This window comes from Contarinia nasturtii, unplaced genomic scaffold (assembly GCF_009176525.2).
Source record: "Contarinia nasturtii isolate CC-2019 unplaced genomic scaffold, AAFC_CNas_1.1 Cnas_scaffold_533, whole genome shotgun sequence".
Classification (NCBI taxonomy): Eukaryota; Metazoa; Arthropoda; class Insecta; order Diptera; family Cecidomyiidae; genus Contarinia; species Contarinia nasturtii.
Window position 1 is genome coordinate 305,963 of NW_022197885.1, and position 17,221 is coordinate 323,183.

A 17,221-nucleotide genomic window follows, 5' to 3' on the forward strand; every position below is an offset into this window, starting at 1 on the left:
AGTCTGGTACTGAATGAATCACTCTCAATTAAAACACATGCCGAACTTTGGATGAATTTTCGTAAACTTGCTAGACTTGGCGTGTGATGAGCAGCGCGCGTCTTCTTCTTCTTCTTTTTCATTTAAATCGCACGAACCGAATTGAGATTGAACGTTGGCGGCATTTTGACGACTTAATAATTCTCATGGGAAATTTGAATGCATGTTTTCTGACAGACAGCAATTCGGTGCGAAAATAAGTAAAACTTATGAATCTACTGTACGTGTGTTTTAGTTAAAGATTTAAGCAAAACTTCAATTCAGTTGTTGTCGTTTTACAGTCAAGCCGTAGTTTGTGCTCGCCGAGTGCTTTTCACTTAGCACCGTTTGAAATGCGTGAAATGGCTTGGATTAAACAACTTTCATCACAGCACAAGACACATGAGTTAACAGTATGTTTATTTTGCAATGTAGCATATCCCGGAATGTAAGCAAAATGTCTAAATTTAATTACATTTTCAACACAAATAATAATAATTATTCATGGCGTCATCACATTTTATTGCACACAGCATCCAACCCACACATATATCCATATACATACGTATACGACTAAAATGAGCAAATAAATACAGAAAGAATTATGTAAAAATATTTCATGCGCTTGTCAGAACAACATGAGCTTCACATTTGTGCATAAACTTTAATTCGGCACATACGCATATATTTCTTCTCTGCAATAAGCTCATTTCAACTCGGCAACAACTTAATGCCTGTGCACAAGCATAACTTACACACTCCGCTTTCTTTGCTTATCTTTTTTTTCGTCTCAAATCCTCCCGCTGTTTCCGGATTTGTTGGATATTTTGCTTCCGATGTCACGCTACATATATAACAGATAGAGTGGAAAATTAAAACAAACAATGTTGATACATTTTCTTTGCATATTTTACAAAACTTCCCTTGAGAGAACACACACAAAAAAATTGCCACTTTTTCCTTACACATTAGCATGGAAATAACGGTGCGAACAGATTGTCGTCTTAAGAGATTTATATAAATATTTTCTGTAATTAGGCATAAGTTACTTTTGCAACGAAACGAACAGAAAAAAAATTGCTTGTATAAGTTTGCAATGTAATTAGAATCAATTTTCTTTATATCTTGTCGTTGCGTCAATAACACTAGCTTACGCTTCTAATCAGCATGATTGAAGTGAACGAACGGTGAATCAAAAGAAAATTTTATTGACTTGTTCCAATTACTGGCAAACTGTGCCACAATCTCTATTATTATTTTTTGCTCGTTCACTCTTTCCCTTTTCGTCTTTTTCTTTGCTATCGTTATCGCATCCAATGTGTGTTATTACATTTATTGCTGACGCCGTGTGTTTCATGAACGATTTCCATTACATTGTTGAATTGGAACTTTATTCATTGATTGACGGTTGGAAGGAGATTTGCAAAAGAGTTGGCGTCAGAAATCGATTGCCAACATCCTATTTCGAACATTCCAATTATGTCATGTACCATTTGCACATTTCATGGGAATTTATGGAGAAAACTTTCATTAAATCAATGTTAACCTTGACTATTCGGTTTGTTATTTGATTGGTTGAAGAATTCGATTTTTTTTGTTCTCACTCATTCTAATGCAATCGAATGATCGTTATAGTTTCTTTTTTCTTATGATTTTCATTATCATCAAGTCTGTCAATGTTTGTTTTATAGAGAATTATTTTTCGATGTTTCTTTTTTAATAAAATTATGATTTTTTAGAAATCTGCTCATCTTATTAATAGTTATAAAATTTTATTTATGATGCGCATTTTAAAGTTAATCAAATCACATTGGGCAATACCCTTTTCTTCATTTCATTGACGTTCGTGCTGATTTAAGATATATTCATGACAAATTGTTTTTGTATTTCTGCGAAGTTTTAACCGAAATGTATGTGTTTGTTTTAATACAATTTTGTTGGAAGAAGATTAAAATAGATTGAAAAACGGTAAAAAAATAATTCTTGATAAGAAAATCGGTTACTGCAAACCAAATCAATGTGAAATGTCACGTTTCTCATCATATTAAAAGCCATTTTGTTGTCGAATGTATTTATATTCAGGCATCAAATTGTGATTTCTCGAGGTTCACCATCAAGTCAAGCAAGAAACAACAACAAAAACAGAGCATAAAATAAAATAAAATGTTTCCATTTTACCTTTTCTATCAAAAAAAAAATATTGACGTTTAATATGTTTTCAATCAATTTTCATTTAGAGTGCAAAAAACCAGAATGATAAAAATTTCATGCAAACATAAATATGCTTCTGTCAAATGGCAGTATGTAACGTGAAAAAGTGGTTTTGGGAGAAATACGCTTTGGCGGTAGTATGTAAACTTGTAAAACCGTCAATTCAAATATTTGTATAAGATTGGCAGTTGAACGACGAACAACGATATGAGAATAACGGTAAATAAACGATTCACCAAAAATCATTGAAACAATGAATTCACGGGTTGATTTTGCGACAACTCAATGCGATAAATTTCACATCAACATTCTCCATCTATTTATTTATGATTTACCAAAATCATATTAAACATCTCATGATATATATAATCCGCAGTCGGCGTCTCGACATCGGTAACGAGCTTTTACCTCAATTCCATTAGATTGTTCCCTTCCTCGAACAGTATACATTTCTATATATTTATATATTCTCCAGTGAATTATTCAGTCGACAGCATTTAAATTGCAAAAATAAAATCATTATGTGGCTCAATTCATTCAAATTCTATTTGAGCATTTTGTTAGAAATTCAGTCACCAAATTGAAGTGGCCTATCAAACATTTGACTCTTTTAAATACTGTCTGTTCAATTTCAGCATTCCATTGATTTCCAAGTGAAGTGCCTGTTAAATGTGAATTGGATAAATAATGCACAGCAGTGGGGAAGCGAGAGAGAGAGAATGGGCATAGGATTAAAATACATTTCAAATGTCCTTTGTCGATTTATGTAAAGGTTGTTCCCATTCATCTCGTTAATATAAATCTTTAGGTAAAGATATTTCCAAATCAACCAATGTCCATTTAATAGAGTCAAACAAAAACCAAATGAAGCACAATGTTCAGACTCATTGAGCTATCGGAATGTACACATCAATGCGTATGGTTTTTCTGTCTGAGTTGATTCAGGTTTTTTTGTCGTTCTAAACAAAACGTCTTTGCACACAAGAACGCTAAACGGCTCTTGGGAAATTACATAAATATTAACCTTTTCAAACGACCAACATATTCTTTTTCTCTTTCGTGGTTCTAAATAAGGCCGTGATCTTTTTTTCATGTTTAGAAATAGCACATTGGGACAGAAAAATGTCAACATTCATGTTACATATCTTGAGTTTGAAAAAAGAAATTGAGATAACAAGAAATTCCAAGATGACTTTAAATGTTGGACGAGATACATTGGAAGAGATGAGTTTTCGCAAAATGAATTCTAACCGAATTCTATTTGTTTTCATCAATATGTATTAAATATTGAGTTCATATCGAATCTCACACACTTTTTAAATTCTCTCGTTTATCTGTTTATTTGTCTCATTTAAATTTTAAAGTGATCCTTCCCTATCGATTCAATTTATCAATTCAATAATACACAAATTCTACTGAAATATATTTATTGAATTTGGGTTTGCGATCTCCATTTATTTCAATTTTTCTCTTGTGAATGCTTTTAATAACATCCATTATTATATCCATATTAATCTATTATGACGATAATAATTAGAATGTTAGCTTAGAACCTTTGTTGACACGTACAAAAAATGCATTAAAATTTAATTAAAAAATGAGAAGCAAATTTGTGCTTTTGACATGTGCGTTAATTTGATTTATACTAGACGTCGAACCAGTAAAAAACACCATGAAATTACTAATTAATATTAAAATTAAAGAAAATAAAACTCTATTATTATTGGATCGTGTGTCCTAATATGTCAATCACATATATGACAATTTCATATTATTTATTATAATACAATTCATATATGGGCACGGTGGAAATTTAAGGAGGGAGGTCCATCCGACAATTAAAAAGCCCCTTGGCAAATCGGAGGAATTTTTTCTCAAACAATCTTAGTAAAAATGAGTGTTTCATTCCACTCCGATCAAAATTGATTATACAAGAATATGAAATTTCAGTGTAAAAATATGTTTCTCTAATTTTATCATATGAAGAGTATACGAAAGAAAAAAGACGGACAATGAATAATTTATTGAAAATACTAAAATGTCCACATTGTTGTTAAATGCATCGATTTTGAGAAATGGTTAAAATGACTAACATGAATATGATACCAATTACCCACTTACAATACAATGACGCAGCGTTCGTTTGATGGTTTTTGTTAAATTTTGAAGTGTCGCCTTAGTGTTGTTGTCGTTCCAATCAATGCTGCTGTCGCTGTAATTTTTAACGATTGTTTTATAATAACACGTTTTATAATTTTACAATATGGCGTATAATTAAAAATGTAAATGTGCTTTGTACGCAACCATTAAAAGCAGAATTAAAACGCGACAAATGAGAGTGCAAAGTAGAAAAATATAATAAAATTTGCCATCGAGGAAAAAAAAAGAATTGTAAAGCAGGCTAAGAAATACGCGTGTATGGGCTCGAAAAAAAAAGTATATCAATGCTGGAATTGTAGCCAAAAAATATTCTGATGCTACGTGCAATGCGAGTAATTTGCTTCTTTATTGCTTTAAAATTGGGTATTTTATGATGTTAAAGGCAATAATAATAACGACAATGTGGTGTTTTGAATGTGATTTATGTTTGGTAGTTTGGCACGCTTGTGCGCACACCATCACCATTTCAAGGGTAATAGAGGTTCGCACAATTTTAATTGCATTGAGATGTACGACAACGAATTATAGAACTGACGAAAAGTGCCGATGACATTTAAAATGTGAAAATTCATACAGCAATATATGATTCGGTATTTTTAGTTCTCGACCATTAAATGTCGACAGTATAAAATACCAACGGAAAATATAGTATATGGTTAAGATGAACAGCAATTGTGATGATAATTCGATGTGCTTGAAAATTCTTAATTTTAATTTGGCACATACATTATGAATATGTAGTAATTTTTTTGTTCGGTTTCTATACACATTTTATAGGTTTCTTGAATGCGAATACTGATCGCAATGCCAGAGCTCCAGCAAATTATGGTTTGATGGACATCATTGCCGCTTTACATTGGCTACAAGAGAATATTGGCGCCTTTGGCGGTGATCCACAAAGTGTAACACTGGCAGGACATGGTACGGGCGCTTCATTGGTACATTATTTAAGCACTTCAAATGCAGTGCCAGAAGGTAAGTTTATTGCATTTTATTAAGAAGAGCATCAAACCAATAAAATACAAAAAATATATTCATCAATATGATTCTATTTAAGTTTCAAATAACGTGGGTTGAACTGCACAGAATAATGCATTACTTTAGCTTGTAATGGACTTTTTCGAAGATGTTACTGTTAAGAATAACGCCATTGCTGCGTACTTTGAAACAGTTTTGTAACAATTGCAAAAATGAATATTGAATTTGTATTATATAAGTATCAGCGTATTAAAACTAATTTGAAAAATGAATTGTTATCGTTGGCAATGAATTGTCATTTGAGCAAAGTTTTACAGCACCGAACACTTTCATTCAATGTGTTCGCATATAAAGGTGTACCCATTGAATTCGGAAGTAAGCTACATATGAGCGCATTTACGTAATGATATATGTATCCATTTACTTAAAACTTCTTTTAAGCACTTCGTTTCGTATCGTCGTTTTCTGTTCGTGAATCGATTTCGACATCTCTTTCTCTTCACTCTTCGCACCCTATGTAGAACTTTTGAATGGATCACATTTTTTTGTTCTTCTCTTTCGACTCTGTTTCCGCTCGTGTGTATGTGCCATGAACGCGAAGAATACAAATGAGATGAATTTGCTGGATTTTAAATGTGCGACGTCGAAAAAAGATGTGGCACACTATAAAATGGCAAATGCATTTGCTCACATAGTTTCAAAAGTGCAAACTGCAAAGAATTGAGAACGAAAAATTAGACGTATGATGTTAGAACAATATTCATACATCTTGAAATTAATGTATGCCACGAGCAGACGTTAATATGGCTGAAATTCATCAGCAAAGTAGGGCGAAAATGCAGATATGAGAAAGAAAGTAGTGGTTATCTTACATTTCGAAAGTACTGACAGTTTCGTATGTGTCATGAAGTTTGTGTCAACGGTAAAAACTATGCCAAAAGCTGGCGAATGCATTTGTATTGTGATAAAATTAACGTAAATTCGATGTCGAACGTACTCTTGCACTTGCTTTAAATGTAAGCACCAAAAATCTTTGACAACCGATCACAAACAGTTTGAACTTAAATTTTGTTTTTTATTCGACTACAAAAAATTTCAATGGGCCGAGATGATAACTACAACGATTGATTTTACCCGTTATTCTTAAAAATCAAAAAAGTTCCCACATACGCTGTGCGCGCACATTGAGAAAGACAGACATAAATATTGAGTATGTCTGAGTTTATGCGGTGCTGTGCTTGTGGCATAGCTTTTTATTTGATTTTTCATCTTTGCTCACATGTATTGTGCCACCGAAGCACGGAAACAAAATTGTAGACAAAGAAGTCAACTTCAATACTTGCACCTTTTCAACTTTTCAACAGAAAATGGTGTTAGCTTCTTATGGCTTTCATTTTTCCTCTTGCTTATTCCGTGCAAAATTTTCACTTGGCATGTATGAGTGTGGTAGTAAAAGATACCATCAAATTAGGTATGCACATGAAAAATTGAACATTTATCATGCAACAGAAGACTGTAAAACGATAAAAAAATGTGTTTGAAATGGAATGAAAAAATTCGAGCGAACGGAAGATGAAAACTAACGCAAAATCTTATTACAAATCGCTTACATTGAAGGTAAACCCGAAATTCACTACACACCGTATACAAAGAGTGCAAATAGTTGGTAGTGCAAGTGCTTATGCTTATGTATGGGTTGAAAAACCATCAAAAGTTAGTCGTTTGTCTTCGCGCTTCACTGCCACCGAGTTGCATGAAAAGTGGCAACCGTATCTCGCGCAATATTCATTTATTTTTCACGCAATTTCTTTGCGCTCCTCGTTCCCGCCGCACATTTCACATCGACATTTATCTGCTGTACTTCTTTATATACATATTCGTTGTCTTTTTTCGTTGTTGTTGCCGTCATTTTCTTGGGTGATACGTTCAACCGTTCTCTCTCTCTCTTCATATCAAAGAAGTACTGTCCCGTGCTCGGTGCACGAGAAAAACCCCATCAAATTTTACATCTTGTCTTTTACAACTGAATTTCTAAAATCGCCGTAGCATCACTTTGCTTTTCACACTTGTTCCATTCATGGTGCCATATTTGATTTACTCATTCATATTCAAATATCATTGAAACATTCATGCAATTCCATGACAACATTCTATATATATCCATCTCGATGGAAACGAAGAAACAAACCATGTCGCATTGGATCAGTACAATTATTTCGAATTGTGTTTCAATTCCAATTCAACAATGACAAAAGCAAAATAAATGACTCTGTCGCTCGATTGCAGTTTACATCGTGACAAATACGGTGACAAACACTCACTCACCTATCGCACATAGACAGTCGCCTCTTTCTTCCAACTCATGTCAATCACATGACGGATTTCCATTCCCATTAGAAAGAATGAGAGAGAGAGAGAGAGAAGAATAACCAGGTGCATAAATAAGAATTGTCATTTATAATTCCAGTCTCGAACTTCTGCTTGAATAAAAAAAAATTGCATATTTTAAGGCATATTGCGAAATATATACAAACCGATCTCGATGAATCTTTTCAGCACAATCGAGCAAAACTTATCAACAAATATACTCGAACAAATAACTCATCTTATAGTTGGGTTGATTTCAAACTGAAAGCTTTTCTCTCTCTCTCTATTTCGCTCCTCCATTCGTTTCATTCAACAAGTGACAAAAAACACTATACCATCCATTGATATCGAATTCAATGGATCCATCAAAACTACAATCAAGCATTCTGCACTCATTTTTTATGCTCAAGAGTGTAATGATACAACATAATGACCGTCATCCCTTAACACAGTGAACAACAATGCTCTAATTCATTTTACGGCTGCATCTGAATCGATATTGTAGCAAATTATGAGACTTGAATTTAATACAATAAAAATATGTTGAGTTCTAGTGAAGACAGTTTCTTTTTTACAAAAATTCAGCTGTTGAAAAGAGAAAAGAGATTTGGATTTGAATCTTTCTGAAAGAAATGAGACAAACAATGACAATGACTAGGGCGGCGATGATCACATCATATAAAAATAATGAAGATGATTACAAAAATAATGCCATAGTAATAATGATGATGATTGATATATTATTGGAGTTTTGTGAACACGCACGACGTGCCTATCATTTGAATATAAATGTGCATTTTTCTCATAAAAATAGGCCAGACACATACAATGCGAGACTTTTTTTTCTTCGTTTTCTGCGTATTTCATTGTTTACGATTTCACATCCACCACAGTGAGTGATTGATGAAAATATGGCGGTGAAAATGCATGAAAATACACAATATGGAGACGACTTTTAATAAAGTGAACCGGGTGTGAAATACATAAATGAACAGTTCCGAGAAAAAAACAAAAGTTCATTCCATATCTTTCACTAGAGACACAATGTATGTCCAAGATACGATGCGAAATAAAGAATATAAAAGTGGGAGAGATGAAGGGAAATCCACACAATAAATAATATTGTGCGACCTTAAGGCAACCAATTCTCGGTCTGTCTATGTATATTTATCTCGGTTGTGTGATTTGGAATGGGGTGGTAAGTGTGTGTGTATCGACATCTACTAAATTGGAATACCCATCAAATCACTCCCAGTGTGTGGCTCACGTTGCTATGATATCGATTTGTACAATAGACTATTCTTTCCCTCTATCTCTCTCCCTCTTTCCCACCTTCTCGGTCATAGTATCTATAGATTTGTAATTTTTCGTTGTATATTCAAATACAATAGATTCACGTATGACACATGTGTGTTTTATTACAATCATTTTATCATCTTTTGCATTGTCACTTCAATTTGGAGAGAGCGAGAGAAAAAAATGTGTGGGAAAAATTGACGAAAGAAAAATGAATTTTCATCGAGCGAATTTGCACACCTGCCGATGCACAATGGAAATCAGTCACAGTTGCTAGAAAAGATACGTAAAGCGACTGGATCACATAACAGTGAAACGTTGCCACCATAATAAGTACAAAACTCATCTACCGTGTCACAAACTTCAGCTGAATCACGAATTATTATTTAAATCTCGAGCTCATCCGATCCACAGCCTCTGCACAGTGTGAGATTCACACATATGCAAATTGTTAAACAGCCAAACCGATTTTGACTCTCTCATTTCCCTCGTATCGTCATAAATGAATTGGTTTCGAAGTTTATTCTTTGTTATTTTTTGCTTGGGCGTATTCTCTCTACCACCATTTATTATTATTCCATTCCACTGTATTGATACGAGCTGCTTTTGCTTTCCTGCTTCAATTGATATCGCATGTGCAATCTGTGGCATGTCTTTATATTGGCATTATGAATATAAGCTCAATTCATTTAAAAAATTTCCATACCTTCATTTAGCACACATTTATCATAGGAAATTGCAGAAAATGCTTCGTTCCGGGTGATTCCAACAGTTTTATTATATTCATTCGGTGTGTGTGCGTGAAAGCTTTAACAATACGTTTTAAAATTTCGCAGAATTTGTGATGATCGTTGGAATTTTAATTTATCTCCTGTGAAGCTTATCCGTAGAACTTTGTTCAAATAATCTCAAATTATAATTATTTACAAAAATAATTTCTTTGAATACAGTGACCGGTTCGCGCATATTTCTATGCTTGCCTAAATTCGCTAGGTAGCATAGATATGCCAAGCATAGCCGCAAACGCAACCGACGCATCGCCGTTCACTCTATATGAACAATACACATGTTCGTTTCTGCAGACGACCGTGCGCATACAATATAGCTCGAATCGAATGGTGACGGGTGCGTTGCGGCTTGCGTCTCCGCTATGCTTAGCATAGCTATCAGGCATAGAAATATGCGCGAACCGGTCACTGTTTGAATATGGAGGTGGTCGGAATTTAATAAGAATTCACATGATTTTTCAAAACTCAGTGTATTCAAGCCAATTAAATTATGCTAGTAGATGAATTTGAAAATCCGAGAACATCGTTGTTCAATGATTTATTTATGTACCAAATATTCAGTTGGAATTGAATAAATTTGATTTTGTCCTTTGCGTATGACACAAAAATGACACGTAATGAACGAACTTTAATACGGTTTGAAAAATAAAATCTCTTAAGATAATGTCTATATAGAGATGAAATAAATTAATTTTAATGCTTTCAATAGTAATATTACTATGCGAACAAAAACACCCAACTGTCAACATTTCTCGTTACTGTCAACATTTTATTTTCTCTTCATGAAATGAAACAAAATTTTGCATAAATGTTATATGCATGCAAAATGACATTTTAAAATGTTTTTTAATGAATTGAATTCAAACTTTGATCTGCCCGCTTTTTTCACCATCCACATTGATGTTGCTTGCATTTTGATCTCTTTCGTTTCATTACGATAAAATCAAGTTTTAATTCATTTAACCCGAAAATATTTTGCATCGTATGCGAGATGACTTTATTACTATATATGAGAAAAGTGTATTCAACGATGAATAGCCGTGTTCAGTCAGTGTTTAGGGGTATTGCGTATTTGTGATGCTCTTTTCGTCGCTGCACTCCATGCATATGTTTGTATAACATTCTCTCAATTGTATTTCTATGTAAATTTTCGTTTAAAACTTTTTTCATTTACTGGCCACACAATATATGCTCGGGCGCCAGCGCTCGATGTATATGTAATGTATTTCGGGTTTTTGAGCTGTGAATTTTCCCGAACTGAAAATTAGTTACCATCACAACTCAATGTTGATTGCAATTCCTGTTATTATTATTCGTAAAAAAATTCCATTCTATAATTTACACCTCGAATTGGTTCATTCGATTGTATGGAACGCAAAACGCACACAATTCATCGGGATAAAATTCATTGGATCGTCATCGGTAACATGGTATATATGCCGGGTGAAATTCCAACAATACCATACATTTGTGATTTGTATGGTTTCTAGAGTGTACGAACACAGTTGCGATTCAATTAGAATCATACCAAAACCAAATATATTTGCGCATATTTCAAGATTCCAATTAGTCAAAAATTGAGCGAACGAAATGGCCATTCTCGAATTTTGAAAACCTCAGCGATTTCAAATAATTGTAGATAGAACAAATATTCATGGGAAATTTAACTACAAATTTAAATTCAAATTCGTTTCATAATACGGGAGGAAATTCGAAAAATTTGAAATTTTGTATTTTAGTATAGTGTTTAGGTACGATATTACCGATATTTTGTGTGATCCATTTTTCAATGTACTGTTGCATGCCTCAATAATGACATTAATTACATGATCAGTTTCATAAGGCGTCTAATGCGATTTGGATTTTATGTTTTATAAATGCAGTCGCACGTACAATATTATTTCGAAACCATTAACAATTTGGTCATAATTATACTTTTTTCGTTTAATCTCTTCATTGATGGCGATTGTTTTTGAGGTGTTAAAAGTGATACGTTCCATTTTACCTAAGACTTTATTTAAACTGAACACATGTGTCAAAATTGTGCCTGTTTTTTAAAATAATTTTTGATACTCACACGTTTATGTTTCATATATCCAATTGCATTTTAGGTATTTCGATACAATGAATTTATTTAGCATATATGCGCTGAATTCATCCATTTTGTGTTTCTTCTATCTACTTTAAGTCCAGAGACTGTATTGACTGTTCAGAGCAATAGGAGCCTAAGGAGAACTGAGAAGCAGAGTTTTAAAAGTTAGAAAATAATAAACATTGATCATATTACAGACAATATATTTAGCTGTCGTCATATGGATATTACAGCTCATCTGGATATCGTCAGCAGATGATACGAAGTGAAAACAATCAGACAATATATTGAATTAACTGGTCAGTTGAGCTGACAGTGGTTAGCCAGCTAAATGGGCTAAAACAATAGACGTTATTGTTTTAATGATGAATCACTTTTCTTGTTTTAATAGACGTGATTGTTCATTATAACAATAACTTCTATTGTTTTAGTCCATTTAGCTGGCTAACGTACTGTCAGTTCAAATGATCAGTTAGTTCAATATATTGTCTGAAAACAATAGAAGTGATTGTTATAGGTATATAAGCTTGTTATATACTGGTATTACTATAACAATCACTTCTATTGTTTTCACGTCGCATCATCTGCTGACGGCATCCAGATGAGCTGAAATATCCAGATGACGGCAGCTAAATATATTGTCTGTGATATTATGATTTTGAACATAATTTTTCATATTTTTTTCCTCACCAAATACGAGCTCTACTCGTGCTCTTCAGAGCGCTAATTCTCACATATATTGCTTTGTGATACAGTCTCTGGTAAAGTGAATAAAAACGCGTTGCACTGCAACATTTACATGTGTGCCAAGTGGGAGCATGGACATTGAAAATGTTGGTTATTCTTCTGTTTGAGGTTCAACGTTAATTCATGAATAAAATTTAATGCGAATGAATGTTAACCAAAATTCAAATAAATTGAATGGGTTAGGATTTAAGTAACGTGCAGTCTCGATTGACAATAAAACATGAAATTTTATTTATATAGCTAAACTCCATGCTAAACTCTAAATAAAAAAAATCATGTTGCTGTTTTATTGTCAACTGAGATTACAGGTCATTTTAGTCCTAACTCATTTAGTTGCAACTGCTGATCACCAACATTTAAATAAATAGAAAACATTCATGCATTTATTTTAAATGATGTGGTATAAATCGACTTTATTTGGATATATGTGCATCAAGCACCTCAAACAATCTACTCTTGTCACACATTATCATTCCCAAATGAATTATTTGGAACAAAAATATCAATCTTTCCATCTACATATAGTTGAATATGTTGCCTATTTCTCCGAAATTCATGAATTTTGGTTGCTATAATGTAATCAAAAATTAACACGAATACTACCAGATTTGACGTTGGTTAACATAAAATACGCGCTCATATTTGGTTGAAATACAATCGACGTTGTCAACACAAAAGCCCGCAAAATCAAAACCGACATTTTTATTCTTTTCATATTCATTATTTATTCAAGCGAGATTTTATGTATTTTTTGACAGTTAATGGAAATATTTAATTAATTAAGAGTTTGGATTTACTTTCTAGAACTAAAATATGAGTTCGATAAATATTGAATTATAATTCCCTACTGGTATTATTCTCAATTTGTAATTATATTAAATTTCAAAAAAGTCTAGAGCCAGAAAAAAATGTGGATTTCATCAAATGTTAACCATTAACAGTTAACGGCAATAATAATTTTGCATTTACCATAGAAATGAATTCAATGGTGAATTTCCGGTGCATGTAAATGAATACACACAACTCAGACATAGGATGCAATTTCGAAATTAATTTGGATAAGCACCTATCTGGTAATGTCAGCGCCAATGAAAGTAACATAGTTAATCGCATTTTACTGCATTCAAAAAACTGATTGTATATAAAATACGTATTTATGCACATAGTGTATCAAATGAGTGGGTGGAATTTTTTTTGTTCATGATTCAACACTCGTTTTCCGTCTTTCAATCGCATCGCATGTATGTGTGTATTTTGGTTTTCAAGTGTTTGATGCATCGTCTGCATTTCAGGCGTGCGAGTATGTAAATGAAATTCAATAAATCCTAACAATTGCTGTGCCGGAAACCAGTGTTGCCGGCTACGGCTTTTGCAATAACAACACTGAATCGGTAATAAATTAATGAAACGGAAATCGAATTTATTAAGCATTTATTTTTTATTTCGTTCATTGCGCCATTCAAATTGATTTCAATTTTTATGCATTCATTCACCGCATACACACACAAGAATATATTTACCAAAACACGTTTACAATTGTACATTGTACTATGTATGCCCGTTGCGGCTCAATTGAAAATGGATAACAAAAATTAATTTATTTGTTTGGCATGAAACGTCTACAATTTATGAATTATAGAATGGTATACGAAAAAAGGGGTGCCGGAGTACAAAATGGCCGGAGCCGAAGCGGAAAGTACAAACGGAAGGAAGGCATACATGAAACGTGAATGGCTTGAAATTGTAGAAAAAAGTAGCTTTTTTTCGGTAGCCATTTTTTTGCTGCCGTTCATTGCCACCAAAATTTGCATTTTGTAATTTATTTTTTCCAAAGCCCAAAAAATTTAGTAATGAGAGCTGCGCACAAATCTAAGATTCCATCCAAAAAAGCAGGAATTTTTGTGTGTTTAATGTATATATGGCCAGCATACTTATTTTTGCGTTCAAATTATCTCGTTCGCATATTTTAGCCTGTGCTTCAGTTGGGCTTGTGTGATTTATGAATTTCCTTATAGCAAAACAATTTTTTATTCTCATTTATTTTTGGTTTTTTTTTCTCATTTCATTCAACATTTGAATATATTATCATGTGGATGCGAAGAAACATGTTTTCTTTTCGTTCATTTGTTTATTTGGATCTTTTTTTGGCATTGAAGGGTGTTTTTTGCTTTGCATTCCTTTATTTTATTCATTGCCAAGCGGTGAGTTATAAATAAAAATACAAGAAATATTTGCTTCTCGGTTTTTTTGTAGTCGTTTTTTTTATTCCTTGTTATTATCATTGGGTTTTCATTTCGATTTTCCGGCAATGTGTTGCAGATTGCGAGTTTTTAACGCCTCAGCTTGAGGCCTGCCCCTTTTAACACATATATGCATATTTATAGTTTGCTTTGCCTTCGAAGCGTTCGTATCCTGTCACGTACTTTTGTCGGATGTGATAGCGATTTTATTATTATCATTACATTTTTACATTTTTTCCTCCGACGTTTTTCTGTTTGTTTTCGTCGTTTATACCTTCAAACCATACGATTCATGTTGCATGAGTCATATAACTAACCGGAGCATATGTGATACAAGATAGATAGAGGGATAGGTAAGAGAGAGAGAGAAAGAGCATAAAATTACCGGAAAGCTCAACGAACAAACACAGAACTGACATCTACACTTGTACCAACAACAACACGCACATTGTATTTGTGCGAATAAAAAAAATCATATTCAGAGATATTTTAATGGGTTTAATCATTTCACGTAGAGCGATATTCTTTGCTTCATTTCATTTTTTTGCAGTGACACTTTTTTTCCTCAATTCGAAGCGAGACATAGAGAAAAACATATGGGCTTCCATAAACAACAAACAAATTATTTTGTATGAAAAATCCACTCATACAGGATTCCATATTCTGAAGCGTTAGAAAATACATTCAAAAGATCCAAACCACACCCGAAACAAAAGCCAGAAAAAAAAGTGAGCAAGAGAGAGAGAAATGGAATGAGCAATAAAAAAAAGCACAGAAAAAAAGCGAAATATGAAAACTCATTTGACAATGAATGACCGTGTAGAAAACCCAAGGACAATGAATCTCATGCTTCGCTTGTTTATTTATTTATTTTTAATTTTCAGTTACAATGTTTGTATTTGTTGTTGTTTCTGTGTATGAAATCTGCGTCAACGTATGTTTTATGGTGTCGCTGCATTGTGCACAAGGTTCATATTATGAGCAGACGTTGGCCGAGAGAACGAACGAAAATGAAAGAAAAAAAAAAATATATATCTATATAATGGCCAAAGATAAAAATTAAATATGCATTTTACGCGTATGTGCATGGTTCTTGGAGTGCACGATATGTTGTTTATCGTCATCAAGTTTTGTTTTTCCAACGCCATTATATGGTGCGCTAGTTCATGCTGCTCTGACCGTTGCCGACAAACTGAAGCGGCGACGAAAATTAAACAGAATTGCATTGCACAATGCAATCCATATTGTTTGTTTTCCACGGGATTTGTGTTGAGTTTTTGCTGTGCCATGTGATGTGTACAGAGTCGACAAATAAAAAAATGTTCGCAAATGCAATTCTGGCTTATATTCTCGGTTTTAATGTAATATGAACTCTGAATGATCTTTGCTTTTTGAACCTTTGCTAACAAGAATGTCGAGAGAGTTTCTAATGAAATTGAAAAAATCAACAAAGGGATTTAATTAATTTGAAAGGGTCATTTTGGTATCCAGTTTCATTGAGCGAATCGATTGAAAGAAGATGAGGATAGCAAAACGTTGATCAATTTCCGTTAGTATTCGATCAATGGATGACAAACAAAGTGTTTGTTGAAATTACATGTTGTATGAAATGTAAATAGATTGAAAAATCGGTGTGCTTGTGTCGAAAGAGATAGAGCAATCTAAAGAGGCGGAATGAATTAGCATAAAACAAGCGGAGCAGAAAAGTGCAACTTTTGCGGAATACCGCTTGGATCGAGGTTAACTTTGGTTATTTGTTTGATCCTGTGCAGTTTACATACCCCACACATTTCAATAAACAAATTTAGAGTTTTGATACTCATGAGCTATCAAAATTATTCATCATATTCTCATTTTCTTTTCTTTTTTTTCCTCAATGTTTCGTTCAACAGGATTATTATTTCATCGTGCAATGCTACTATCGGGATCTGGCCTAGCGCCATGGTCGATGGTAAGCGATCCGGCTAAGTATGCTGCCATTATTTCACATCATGTTAACTGTTCGCCGGAACTAGCCTACTCGCAACTGATGAAATGCTTGCGTGATAAGCCGCTCGATGAATTACTATCAACGCCAATACATCAGCCCGATTTTGGTAATGCATTTGGCCCGAGTGTCGATGGTGTTGTTATCGGTAAGTTAAATTTGGCTATTGTTAAATTATTCAGTGAAACGAAACCAACCAACGACAACGATGACTTTCCACATTAACCAATACACATTTGAATGAAACTATTAAATGAAGTCAACACACATCGACAAGAAAACACACACACTCAGAGAGAGAGAGAGAGAGAGAGAGAGAGAGAGAGAGAGAGAGAGA

General features: G+C 33.5%; 1 protein-coding gene across 1 annotated transcript in view; it reads left to right on the plus strand.

Moving 5' to 3' along the window:
- The window catches only part of LOC116339893 (neuroligin-4, Y-linked), a 174,196-nt gene that overhangs the window by 148,984 nt on the left and 7,991 nt on the right, over window positions 1-17,221 (plus strand). The window contains exons 6-7 of the mRNA XM_031765976.1: window positions 5,167-5,364; window positions 16,790-17,032. Of these exons, the coding sequence (XP_031621836.1) occupies window positions 5,167-5,364; window positions 16,790-17,032 (441 nt within the window). The remainder of the gene's footprint in view (window positions 1-5,166; window positions 5,365-16,789; window positions 17,033-17,221) is intronic.